Source organism: Symphalangus syndactylus, chromosome 8, assembly GCF_028878055.3.
Source record: "Symphalangus syndactylus isolate Jambi chromosome 8, NHGRI_mSymSyn1-v2.1_pri, whole genome shotgun sequence".
Classification (NCBI taxonomy): domain Eukaryota; kingdom Metazoa; phylum Chordata; class Mammalia; order Primates; family Hylobatidae; genus Symphalangus; species Symphalangus syndactylus.
Window position 1 is genome coordinate 50,598,554 of NC_072430.2, and position 14,315 is coordinate 50,612,868.

The 14,315-nt window shown below is 38.6% G+C and overlaps 1 protein-coding gene across 18 annotated transcripts in view; it reads right to left on the reverse strand.

The window, feature by feature from the left end:
• The window catches only part of GPHN (gephyrin), a 722,880-nt gene that overhangs the window by 686,399 nt on the left and 22,166 nt on the right, over positions 1 to 14,315 (reverse strand). For 2 of the 18 annotated variants that reach the window (XM_063644410.1, XM_063644407.1), the window contains exon 1: positions 5,663 to 13,124. The exons of the other annotated variants lie outside the window; for them this stretch is intronic. In XM_063644410.1, coding sequence (XP_063500480.1) covers positions 5,663 to 5,753 — 91 coding nt within the window. In that variant the 5' untranslated portion in view covers positions 5,754 to 13,124. Of the gene's footprint in view, positions 1 to 5,662; positions 13,125 to 14,315 lie in introns of those variants that run through there. 18 annotated transcript variants of the gene reach the window in all.

Here is a 14,315-nt window from a genome sequence, read left to right on the forward strand (position 1 = left end):
GCAAATTTACTGAACATGTACAAAATGTCAGTCATTGTTTGAGGCCCATACAAGTACATTATCACATTTAATATTTATTCAATCTTGAAAGGCTTGCATTCTTCTTTCATTCCACAAATATTCATTGGGCACTTACAATGTGCAAGGCACTATTCTAGGTACTTGAAATATATTGGTAAACAAACTTAATAGATGAAAATCCTGCCCTTTTAACAAGTGAAACTTAAACAAGAGGAGAAGACAAATGTTAACACAATACATAAATTAAGAATTATCTTACTTTGGGAGGCCGAGGCGGGTGGATCACGAGGTCAGGAGATCGAGACCACGGTGAAACCCCGTCTCTACTAAAAATACAAAAAATTAGCCGGGCGTGGTGGTGGGCGCCTGTAGTCCCAGCTACTCGGAGAGGCTGAGGCAGGAGAATGGTGTAAACCCGGGAGGCGGAGCTTACAGTGAGCCGAGATTGCACCACTGCACTCCAGCCTGGGCGACAGAGCGAGACTCCGTCTCAAAAAAAAAAAAAAAAGAAGGAATGATCAACTAAATCAAATGTTGCTAAGTCAAGAGAAATGATGACTATTGAGAAATTAACTTGAGATTTAGCAATATGAAGATCATTGGTGACCTTATTAAGAGTAGTTTCAATTCAGCGATGATATGGTTTAGATCTGTGTCCCCACCCAAATCTCATGTTGAAATGTAATCCCCAACGCTGGGGGTGGGGCCTGGTAGGGGTTGATTGGATCACAGGGGTGTAGTTCTCATGAATTAATTTTAGCACCAACCCCCCTTGGTACTGTGTAGTGACAGAGTTCTAAGGAGATCTGGTTGTTTAAAAGTGTGTAGCATCTCCCCCCACTCTCTCTCTTCCTCCAGCTCTGGCCATGTAAGACATGCTTTTTTACTTTTTGCCTTCCACCCTGATTATAAGTTTCCTGAGGCCTCAGTCACTATGCTTCCTGTACCGCCTGCAGAACCGTGAGCCAATTAAACCTCTTTTCTTTATAAATTACCTAGTCTCAGGCATTTCTTTATAGCAATGCGAAAATGGACTAACAAAAGTGATAATGGCAGAAGCCTAATTATACTGGATTTAAAAGGAAACAAGAAGAAAGAAATTAGAGTCATTGAGCACAGATAATCCTTTCAAGGAGTTTGTTGCAATTGGAAAGCAAATAACTGTTATCTGGTAAGGGAAGTAGCGTCAAGCAAAAGAAGGTTTAAAGACAGAGGTAGCAGTAGATGTGTCTTCATGTGGTAGTGATGCAGTATGAAAAAACTTTAAGACATAGGAATGAGAGTGGAGAACTGCTGGAGCAATGTCCCTAAGAAGGCATTAGGAAATAGATTCTAATGCACAAACGAAGGGATTGGTTATAGAAAAGTAAATAATAATAGGTAGAAAGATAGATTATATGGATGGAGATGGTGGTAGACGGGTAGATAGAGTAAAAGGAGTCTATGCAAGTTCTGTTCTGATGGCTTCAATTTTCTCAGTGAGGTAGGAACCAAAATCATCAGCTGAGAGATTGAGGATGAGATGTTGGAAGGTCTGATGAGAGAAAACATTAAATAAGTCATCTAAGAAAATAGAAGAATAAACAATCTAGGAAAATACAATATGAATGCCAGGTAGTATTAAGGACTCACTTGATACTTGATATTTGTGACCATGAATTTAAGTAAAACTAGTCAGCATGATTCTGCATTTTCCTCTAGACATATATAGCTGCTAACTTAGATATTAACTTAAAGTTTAAAAATGGCTGGATTTAAGCTGGACTTCAGTGAGAGTGAGACAAGAAAGCTGAGGGTATATGCAAGGAAGTTGAGAATGCAAATCACAAATAACAAAATACTATAAAATTTAAGTCGGATAGAAGAGAAAGTGATGACTCAAGGAACAAAGGAACACTTAAAAGATGCTAAGATCAATACGTTAATTACCATCTCTGTCATAAACAAGACTTAATTAAGTTGCCCAAATCGCAAAGCATTTGAATGACAAATGGAACAGAATCTAAATCCAGATGTCTCATTCACATCATTCTGTCCATGGTACTGACAGCACCAAGCTGCTCTGCAAATTTGTTTTTCATTGGCATACTAACCTCCAAAAGGATGAACCTAATGCAAAACTAAGTTAGACTATTTTACCAGGCCTCGTGTACCTCTCTCTCCCTCAGTGTCCAATGCTCAGAGCCTGTCAGTATCCAAACTTCCAAATGATACTGAATCTTGCCATATCCCATCATATGTACAAAATCACTTTCACATTTCTCTACAGATCAATCTCCTTCATAAAAATCTGAACCACTAAGAATTGCTCTGAATAGAAAAAATATTTATACAAATAAATGACTATATAAACTTAACCTTTTTCATGGGTATTTTTGTTCTAACAGGGAGTCTAGTTAACTCACTTGAACCTCTATTGTGAAATATATTTAGGTCAAAATAATTGACCTCAGAACTTTTGGTTCTTGACTTTTATTATTTCTAGTACCTTCTCCCTTAAAAACACATATCCTTTACAAATCTTAGAATTCCATTTTTCTTATCTTTCTCTCAGAGAATGAAAAAATGATGACACTAACATGCCATGGATCAGACCCAAACTTGTGTTAAAGCTATTTTAGGCTGGGTGCAGTGGCTCACACCTGCAATCCCAGGACTTTGGGAAGCCAAGGTGGGTGGATCGCTTGAAGCCAGGAATTCGAGACCAGCCTGACCAACATGGAGAAACCCCATATCTATTAAAATCACAAAAATTAGCCAGGCTTGATGGGTCACACCTGTAATCCCAGCTACTCAGGAGGCTGAGGCATGAGAATCACTTGAACCCGGGAGGCAGAGGTTGCAGTGAGCCAAGATTGTGCCACTGCACTCCACCCTGGGTAACAGTGGAAGACTCCGTCTCAGAAAAGGAAAAAAAGAAAAAAAAAATTAGCCAGGCACCATGGCTCACACCTGTAATCCTGGCTACTCAGCAGATTGAGGCATGAGTATCACTTGAACTCAGGAGGCGGAGGCTGCAGTGAGCCGAGATCACACCACTGCATTCCAGCCTGGGCAACAGAGCAAGACTCTGTCACAAAAATAAATAAATAAGTAAAAATATTTTATACTTAGAACTCTAAATTGAACATTATAGTAAGCGTGGGACTACCTGGCAAAGCAAGAACTAAGCATAGCCAGTTGGAGAACTCTAGTGTTCTTCTGAGTAAATGGCTAAAAAAACAAGTCTTATTCATAATTTATGTCAAGACTATTATTTTTAAAGAAACCATCAAGTTAGCACAATAAGAAGGTTTCAGTCCTGAACATACACCAAAGTATCATCACTGATTATCACGGAAGACAGAAGGAAGAATTCTACTATAAACATTATACATCTCTGTTTAATTTATTTTCAATTAGCATGTGTGGTGGATTCTATCACAATTTGTAATTATTCACTCCACTGTCCTTCAAAAGGAGCATCATCCACACCTGTTCCTATGTAACTGACAGTACTCCCATAAGAGTAACATCCCTGCTCCACTGACTTTGGCCTCGGCCACTGTTTTGCTTTGGCCAATGGTATATAAACAAACATCCAAGCAGAAGTTTTAAGAGCCACTGTGTATTCCTGCCAAATCATTTTCTTTTTTCCCTCTGTTACAAGAACAGCATGGCCCAAATAGGAGTTGTTCTCCAGCCTGGATCTCAGAATTAGAAGACATGTGGAGCACGAGCAGAGCCACTGCCAACCTTCAACCAACATGAAGCAAGAGCAAAAATAAGCAATTGTTGTTGTGAGCTGCTGAAATAGAGGTCATTTGTTATGCGGCATAACTTTGCAAAAGTTAATACACTGTGTGTTACTTTTATAATCAGAAAAACAAATAGATTTTGCTGTTTCAAACTTTCAGGACAGCAGTTATTTTAATGCTTCAACAACTAGAAAAAGAGGAATTTCAATCCAATTTTTAAGACACCAGAGTGCTTATGAAAGAGCAAGAAGTAGATGAACTGAAATTCTAGAAAGAGAAGATCCCTTCCTAGGTGTGCAGATAACCATCTGCCATTTTATTTCCTGCCAGCATTTAAAAATTCTGGACAGAGACTGAGAACTGAGATTGGCCCAGACAGAAAGACTCCACTGGTGAAAGTAGAAAGCAGGCCAGGCGTGGTGGCTCACACCTGTAATCCCAGCACTTTGGGAGGCCAAGGTGAGATCACCTGAGGTCAGGAGTTTGAAACCAGCCTAACCAACATGAAGAAACCCCGCCTCTACCAAAAATACAAAATTAGCCGGCCATCGTGGCACATGCCTGTAATCCCAGCCACTCAGGAAGCTGAGGCAGGAGAATCGCTTGAACCCAGGAGGCGGAGGTTGCAGTGAGCCAAGATCACGCCATTGCACTTCAGCCTGGGCAACAAGAGCGAAAGTCTGTCTCAAAAAAAAAAAGAAAGTAGAAAGCAGCTGAGCTTTTTCATGCAGTAGTCTGAAAACTAGAAAGCCCCAAATGCAAGGCTGAAAGGAACATTTGCTGAATTCTAAGTAATGAAGGAGGCTGGGAGATGTGCTAGAAGCGCAGAGTGAAATCTCCCTCAGTATTACAGCGCTTACCAGAAAAAAAGCCTTCCTGGAAATGGGGGACTAACCGCAAAAAACACATGACAGACCTCCCACATTTGCATGAATTTAAAGCACTGTAAATAAAGCAAGAGATTACCGGGCTAATCTCAAAACCTCTAAAGAACAGAATTAGATCTCCTGCAGTCTTTCAGGGCTGTGGAGAAGAAATCTGACAGTCTCTCAATCAAAAATCTGAGTATGTCAATGGAGACAAACCAGAGATAGACTAAATCTTACTAAAACTGCAATCCAGACGGACCCCAATAAAACCCTAATTAAATTGGCCTAACAACTAAAAAGGGGAATCATCTCTGGTGGAAGATATCACCTTCAGCCTCTACATAAATTATTACAAGTTTCAGCATATAATAAAAAATTACAATATATGTGAAAAAAAAAAAGAAAAAATGACCTGTAATCAAGACTAAAAGCAGATGACACTGATAGTGGAATTAGGAGACAATGGCTTTAAAATAGCCATTATCCATAGGCTAATGAAAGGGAAGGAAAACAACAAAAAAGGAAACCTATTTAAAAATAATAAAACTTCCTACAGCTGAGAAAATAAGCTATTAAAACTTGTTGGATAGGTTATTCAACCTGGCACAGAAGAGGAGAGAAATTGTAAGTTTAAAAAATAGCTCAACAAAAAATACACAATTAAACCACAGAGAGAAAAGACAGAACAACCACATGAGACATGTGGGACAGTCAAAACGTCTAACACAGTTTAGAGGAGAGAGAGATTGGGGTAGAAGCACAACGTAAAGACATAAAATACAATTTTTTCCAAGGTTGATAAAAAAAAAAAAAAAACAACATTAACCCAGCAAACCCCAAACATGATAAATGCAAAGAAACCCAGGCCTAGACACCATACAAACTATTAATGAACTAAAGACAAAAACAAAAATCTTAAACGCAGCCAAAAAACCCACACTCCTTTAAAGGAGCAACAATAAGGAAAAACAAAGGAATTACACATCTGAAGTGCTATAAGAATAAAAGATTCAGGCTGGACATGGTGGCTCTCACCTGTAATCCCAATGCTTTGGGTGGCCGAGGCAGGAGGATAGCTTGAAGCCAGGAGTTTGAGACCAGCCTGGTCAACATAGTGAGACCCCATCTCTACAAAACTAAAACAAAAAAATTAGCTGAACACGGTGGTGCCACCTGTACTCCCAGCTACTTGAGAGGATAAGGTAGGAGGATCGCTTGAGCCTAGGAGTTAGAGGCTGCAGTGAGCTATGATCCAGCCTCAGTAACAGAGCGAGACCCGGTCTCAAAATAGCAACACATGCCAGCCCAGAATTCTGTACCAGTAAGTTTTTCCTTCAAAAAAGAAGTCAAAATAAAGGGATTTCAGACAAAAGCTGAGAAAATCTGCCTCAAAGAGACTGGCACTACAAGAAATATTAAAGAAATTTTTTCAGGCTCAAGGAAAATTATCCCGGATGGTAGCAAAGAACTGTAAAAATGAATGATGAGCATTAGAAAGGGTACACATGTGGATAAATATAAAAGAATATTAAATGTTCACAAAAAAATTATGTGGTTTATATCATATATTGAAATAAAATATGAAAAAATAGCACAAAGGGCAGGAGGGAATAAACAAAGTTAAACTGTCCTAAGTTTTGCATTGTTTGGGAAGTGGTAAAACATTAAGATACACTAAAAAAAAAAATCAAGAAGGTTTATTAAAATCTCTAAGATAACTAAAAAATAACCACAGAAGAATGTATAACTGAAAAGCTAATAAGCCAAAACGGAGTTTAGAAAACCTGACAAATAATACAGGCAGGAAAGAAATTTAAACACCCAAAGAATGGATGGGACAAATAGAAAAGAAATAGTAAGATAAAAGATTTATGCCCAACTATATTAGTAACTACATTAAATGTAAATAGAATACATATTACAATTAAAGCAGAAAGATTGTCAAACTAGATAAAACAAACATGACCTGACTATATGACATTTCCAAGAGATATACCGTAAATACAAGAATACAGATTGGCTGAACTAAAAAGGAGAAAAAAATCATACCATGGAAGTACTGATGAAAAGAAAGAGTGACTATATTAATAGAAGGTAAAAGTAGACTTGAAGGCAAGAAATATTACCAGAGATAAAGAAGGTCATTTCATAATGACAAAAAGGTAATTTCAACCATAAAATAACAATGCCAAGTTTTAATTCACCTAGTAAGAGCTTCCAACTACATGAGGGGAAAACTGAAAGAACTAAAAGTCAACAAAACTACAGTCTTAGTTGATAATTTTAAGACACTATTCTCAAAGCTGAGAGAACAGGAAAAAAACCAGTCATTTGAAGATTTGAACAACTTGATTAACCAATTTGACCTTATTGACAAAGAACATTAACACCAACGACTGCAGAATCAGCATTCAAGTACACATGAAGTGTATGAATCTATCACAAATGCTTTCAGAGAATAAAAAAGAGAGACTTCCCAATTCAAGTACACATGAAATGTATCAATCTATCACAAACACTTTGAAAGAATAAAACAAAGAAAGACTTCCCAATTCTTTTTACCAGGCTAACAAACATTGATAACAAAATCTGACAATAATATTATAGTAAAGGACTATTACGGGCCAATATCTTTCATGAATAGATGTAAAAATTCTAAAGAGAATATTAACAAATTGAATCTAATGGTACATAAAAGGGACAATACATTATGACAAAGTAACGTTTATCCTAGGAGTATAAAGTTGGTTTAACATTTAAAAATCAATCAATGTAATTCACCACAGCACAGAATTAAGGATACAACCAAATGATTTATCTCAACAAAAACAAAAAACTTGACAAAGTTTACCACCTATTCATGATTTAGAAAACTCTCAGACTGGGCACAGTGGCTCACACCTGTAATCCCAGCACTTTGGGAGGCCGAGGTGGGAATATCATTTGAGCCAGGAGTTCAAGGCCAGTCTGGGCAACAGCGCAAGGCCCTTTCTCTATAAAAATTTTTTTAAAAAAGAAAAGAAAACTAGGAATAGATAAGAACTTTAATCTGATAAAGGTTACCTACAAAACTTACAACTAACATCATAATTGGTAAATATTGAACATTTTCCCCTAAGTTTAGGAGTGAGACTATTTCAATTAAACATTGTTCTAGAAGCCTTGGCTATTGCAATAAGGGAAAACAAAGAAATAATTATAAAGACTGGAAAGAAATAAGTAAAATATTTATTATTCTCTGATGATTTGGTTGTTTGCATAGGAAATACAAAAAAATCTATTAAATATTAAATATTAAAAATAAGCAAATTTAGCGGGTTGCTGCTTATAAGATAAAAATACAAGAACTGTATTTCTATGTATTAGTATAAAACAATTCAAAAATGAAATTTAAATAACGAATACTATTTACAATAGCACTTTCAAAACATTAAAATACCTAGCCATAACTCTAACAAATGATATGCAAAACCTCTACATTGTAAACCATAAAATACTGCTGAAAGAACTTAAAGACCCAAGTAAATGGATAGATAATCCATGTTCATGGACTGGAAGACTCTATATTGTTAAGATGCCAATTCTCCCCACATTGATCTATAGCCTCAATGCAATCCCAATCATAATATTAACAGTTTTGTTTTCACTGAAATATGATTCTAAATGTATATGGAAACACAAAGGATAGAGTATACCCACCACAAAAAAAAAAATGTTGAAGAAGAAAAAAAATTGAAGGAACTTATACTACCAGATAACAAGATTTAGTATAAAGCTACAGTAATTAAGACAGGGTAGTATTTATACATAAATAGACCAGTGGAAGAGCATATACACTCTAGTAAGACTCACCTGATTTATATCAAAAGTGTTCTATAATCCAATGGTGTAAGGGCAATTTTTTTTTTCAAAAAATGGGGCTGAATCAATTCAATATCCTATGTTTTATTAAAAAAAATTCCTGGTTTTTACCTCACATCATTCATTATAAGATAATTTGAAATGCATCATAGAGCTTCGAGTAAAAGAGAAAGCAATACAATTTCGAAAAGAAAACTTTGAAGAATATTTTCATGATCCTGTAATAGGCAAAGATTTCTTAAACAAAACATTAACCAACCAACTAAACCATAAAAAGCAAACTTGATAAGCTGAGGTTCATTAGAATTGAAAAGTTTTATTTATTATAATACACTATTAAGACAGTGAAAAGACTAGCCTCAGACTGGGAGAAGAAATTTGCCATGCAAAGGTCTCGTATTCAGAATACATAAGGAATTCCTATAAATCCATAAGACAAAGATAACATAACTTTAAAATATGTCAAAAATATTAAAAGGTGATCACCATCATTATTTGCCTGGGAAATGAAAAGGACAAGCCAGTGCACACCGACCAGAACGACTGAAATTAAAAAGACTGACAATACACAATACTGACAAAAATGTAGAACTACTCAAACCCTCCTACATTGCTGGTGGGGATGTAAAATGGTACAGCCACTTTGGAAGACAACCATCCAGCAATTATACTCTTAAAAATGAAACAATATATTCATAGAAAGAAATATACAAGAATATTCATAGCAGGTTTTCTTTGTAAGTCAAAAATTAGAAACAATTCAAATGTCCATTAACAGAAGAATAAATAATGATCCATTCATTCAATGAAACACTACATAGCAACAAAAAGAACCAAGGTATACCAACATCATGGATGAATATCATAACCATAATAAACGAAAGAAGTCATTCCCTTTACATGAAGTGCAAGAACAGGCAAGACTAATCTATGATGATAAAAATCAGAATAATAATTACTTGGGAGTGACAGGAGAAGTGGATATTAATTAACCTGTGAAAAACATGAAGGAGAGGCTTCTGGAGTGCTGGAGATGTTCTACATCTTGATCTGAGTGTTAACTGTAAGAGTTTCTACACATAAAAAACTCACCATGCTATACAATTAACATTTGTACATTTTACTGTATGCATGTTATATCTCAAATTTAAAAATTGCTACTACAGCAAGCAATTCATATGGATGTATATTTGGAGAAAATCTTCTTACAATAAAGGATACACTGGATAATTCTTCAAAAATACCCAAGACCAGGAGAAAGGTATTTTAGCCCCAACTCAGTCATTTAGATATGTAAGCTCAAATAAATCATCTAACTGGGTCTTAAGTTTCTTTATCTACTAGAGTGTGTTAGTATAGATAATCCTTAAAGTTCTTCCTATATCCAAAAATCTGAGTATTTGAAATAAATTGCTTAATTTTAAAAACTGAATTCTCAAATTTCAAATTACCAGATAGTCACCTAAGGTGTAACTGTAACAAAACTGTGTTCACTCCAGTAATTCTAATTTAAGACAGCTAAAATCAGATAACTGCATGCTGCCATTTATCCTGAATGTCCTATACCTATATTTAAGTTCATCTACTTTAGCCTAGACACGCTGGTACCACCGTTTCAGCAGACAAGAAACTTGACAGCCAGATTACCTTTCCTTTCTTTTCTAAGGATGAGTTATTCATTCTTCCAGGCCTTACTGAAACACTACCTTCTTTAAAATGCCATCCCTCCTACAGCCATTCAGTCAAAATTAATTGTTCCTTCCTCTGTGCACCCACGGCATGTTGCTTGTACTTCTATTACAGCTTTTATTTCATGCTGTATTTTAGGTACTTGCTTTCATGTATGCACGTGGGCCCTTTCCAAAGGAAGGATATACCCATTCAGCCAACTGGATCAGCTAAGTCAACCCTGGAAGTCAATGGTGGCAACACAGTAAGATCATCTTTACATACTATTCTATGTTGATGGTGGCAAAGTAAGATAGTAGATACTAAAAGCTGCCATCCTCTACTCAAAGCAGGAAGAGATTACAATAAATATTCAAGATACTGAATTAATTTCAGTCCTTACTTTTGCTTATACACCAGTAGAACAATGAAATAGCCATAGGCAGAGAGCTGAATAAAGAAGTAAATTAGGCCTGTAATGGGGAAAAAACATTTATTAAATTAATTAACAAATTATTAACTTGTTAACAAATAGATGGCTAGGGAGAAGGCAAGTGGACTGACTATTCGGGGACTACACACTCAGCATCCCTTTGATGTTAACTGATCCTGTTCCTGCCAACATGGTTTGTAGAACCTAAGCTCCATCCTCTGATCACAGATGACTGATCTAGGACAATCAGCGTTCTTCCTCAAACATTTTAGAAACACTGCAAAAATAAAGTCAGTCCTCTGAACGGCTAAAATGGTAATACGTAAATAATTAGGGAAGTGTTGACACTGTTTTTCCCAAAGTGGAGAAGGGAAATCTGTGATAAGAGAAAATGAAGACTACTTATAGGGTAGAGCAAAGATGAGAAACAGTCCTCGGGAATCTTCAACCCTGGGTCCAATGTTCCTAGGACCCAATCTTGTGTTTGGGTTTTGTGAGGCAGACACCCCAATATTCTTATAATAATTGTTCCCTTTTACTAAAGCTAGTTCAATTTGAGTTGTCACTTGCAACCAAAACAATCTCATGATATTCTGAGGATAGTTTGAATACCCTCAATTAACCATATTTCCTAGCATTTACACCCTTGGGTAGTCTCTTCGCACAAAGACTCTGGGCTGAGCTTGTGACTATTTGACCAACAGAATAATGGCAGAAGTGATGCTGTGAAAGTTTCAGGCCTATCCCTTGGCCTGGCATCTTCTGCTTCCTCTGTCTCACAATGCTTGCTCTCAGAATACTTCTTATAATCCAGCTATCACACCATGAGGCTAAGGAATCAGCCATATAGAAAGACCCACATGTAGGGGAACCAAAGCCCTGGCCAACAATCCCAGTTGAGCCTCCAGATATCACAGCTCTATCAGAACCCCAACAAATGCCACCAGAAGCAGAACCAAATTATTTCACAGAAATGTGAAAAATACTAAATTGTAGTTTCAAGTAACTAAATTTTGTGATGTTTTGTAATGCAAATTTTAACTAATATAAAAGTTCGATTCACATGCAGGTAACTTGCAATTATATTTTCCTTACAACAGACTACGTCTCGAGCAGGAGTTGGCAAACTACAGCCCTTAGACCAATTCTGGCCTGCCATTTCTTTTTATAACTAAAATTTTGGTGGGACGCTATAATGCTCATTCATTTATACACTGTCTACAGCTGCTTTCATGCTACAAGAGCAGAGCTGAATAGTTGTGAGAGAAATCATATACAGCTCACAAAGCCTAAAAATTCACTATCTAGTCTTTTACTAAAAAAGTTTTGCAAACCCTGTCATGCAGTACTTGGCAAGGGTTCTAATATAAAAATACCTTAAAATGTAAACCATTTTACAATCAACTAATCATACTTAAAGCATAACATTATAAATACTTAGTAGTTTTAGCCTAACACCATGCAAAGTACATGATACACTACATATTGAGTTGAGCTGTATTGTTTGTTAACAAGTCAGGCTACGGTCAGACCAATATATTACTCATAGACAGAAAAACAATAAAATAACAAGATTAGATCCATTACCATTCAGCTGCTTAAAAGTTTCTACTATTTGGGGAGTCTGCATTATTCATCTTTGAGTTTGTCATATATTATATGATCTACTCCTGAATTGTGCTAAAAATCAGAAACGAATGTTTCATCGTGATGCATAATTGACAATTTTTTTGTTTGTTTTGAGAGGGAGTTTAACTCTTGTAGCCCAGGCTGGAGTGCAATGGTGCAATCTTGGCTCACTGCAACCTCCGCCTCCCAGGTTCAAGTCATTCTCCTGCCTCAGACTCCTGACAATTCTTTAAAATTAACACTTCACAAACCCACCTGCAAAAGAAAATTTGAAAATCCAAGTCCAGTATAAACCTAAATTTGGCCAAGCATGGTGTCTCATGCCTGTAATCCCAGCACTTTGGGAGGCCAAGGCGGGTGGATCACCTAAGGTCAGGAATTAAAGACCAGCCTGGCCAACATGACGAAGCCCTTTCTCTACTAAAAGTACAAAACTTAGCCAGGTGTGGTGGCAGGCGCCTGTAATCCCAGCTATTTGGGAGGCTGAGGCAGGAGAATTACTTGAAGCTGGGAGGTGGAGGCTGTAGTGAGCTGAGATAGCACCACTGCACTCCAGTCTGGGGAACAGAGAGAAACTCTGTATCAAAAAAAAAAAAAAAAAAAAAATCAAACAAACAAACAAGAAAACACTGGGCTGGGCCGGGCGCGGTGGCTCACGCTTGTAATCCCAGCACTTTGGGAGGCCGAGGTGGGCAGATCACGAGGTCAGGAGATTGAGACCACGGTGAAACCCCATCTCTACCAAAAAAATACAAAAAAAATTAGCCGGGCACAGTGGCGGGTGCCTGTAGTCCCAGCTACTCGGAGAGGCTGAGGCAGGAGAATGGCGTGAACCCGGGAGGCGGAGCTTGCAGTGAGCCGAGATTGCGCCACTGCACTCCAGCCTGGGTGACAGAACGAGACTCTGTCTCAAAAAAAAAAAAAAAAAAAAAAAAAAACAAACAAAAAAAACACTGGGCTGAGTTGCTGGCAAGATGGCCAAATAGGAAAGCTTCGATCTGCAGCTCCCAGCAAGATCAACGCAGAAGGCAGGTGATTTCTGTGTTTCCAACTGAGGTATCTGGCTCATCTCATTGGGAGTGGTTAGACAGTGGTTGCAGCCCACAGAAGGCGAGCAGAAGCAGTGTGGGGCATTGCCTCTCCCAGGAAGCACAAGGGTTCAGGGAACTCCCTCCCTTAGCCAAGGGAAGCCCTGAGGGACTGTGCCGTAAGGAACCGTGCACTCTGGCTCAGAAGACCGAGCACTCCAACGGTCTTCACAACCCCTAGACCAGGAGATTCCCTCTGGTGCCTGTGCCACCAGGGCCCTGGGTTTCAACACAAAACTGGGTGGTCGTTTGGACAGACAGCGAGCTAGCTGCCGAAGGTTTTTTTTTTTTTTCATACCCCAGTGGTACCTGGAACACCAGCAAGACAGAGCCATTCACTCCCCCAGAAAAGGGGCTTAAGCCAGGGAGCCAAGTGGTCTAGCTCAGGGGAACCCACCCCCACGGAGACCAGCAAGCTAAGATCGACTGGCTTGAAATTCTCCCTGCCAGCACAGCAGTCTGAAGTTGACCTGGGACGCTCCAGCTTGGTGCAACGAGGGGCGTCCACCATTACTGAGGTTTGAGTAGGCAGTTTTCCCCTCACAGTGTAAACAAAGCCCGGGGAGGTTCCAACCCGTCGGAACCCTCTGCAGCTCAGCCAAGCTGCTGTAGCCAGACTGCCTCTCTAGAATCCTCCTCTCTGGGCAGGGTATCTCTGAAAAAAAGGCAGGAGCCCCAGTCAGGGGCTTATAGATACAACCTCCATCGCCCTGGAACAGAGTACCTAGGGGAAGGGGTGGCTGTGGGCGCAGCTTCAGCAGACTTAAACGTCCCTGCCTGCCAGCTCTGAAGAGAGCAGCAGATCCCCCAGCACAGTGCTTGAGCTCTGCTAAGGGACAGACTGCCTCAAGTGGGTCCCTGACCCCCATGCCTCCCAGCAGGGGTTGACAGACACCTCATACAGGAGAGCTCTGGCTGGCATCTGGCAGGTGCCCCTCTGGGATGAAGCTTCCAGAGGAAGGAACAGGTAGCAATCTTTACTGTTCTGCAGCCTCCACTGGTGATACCT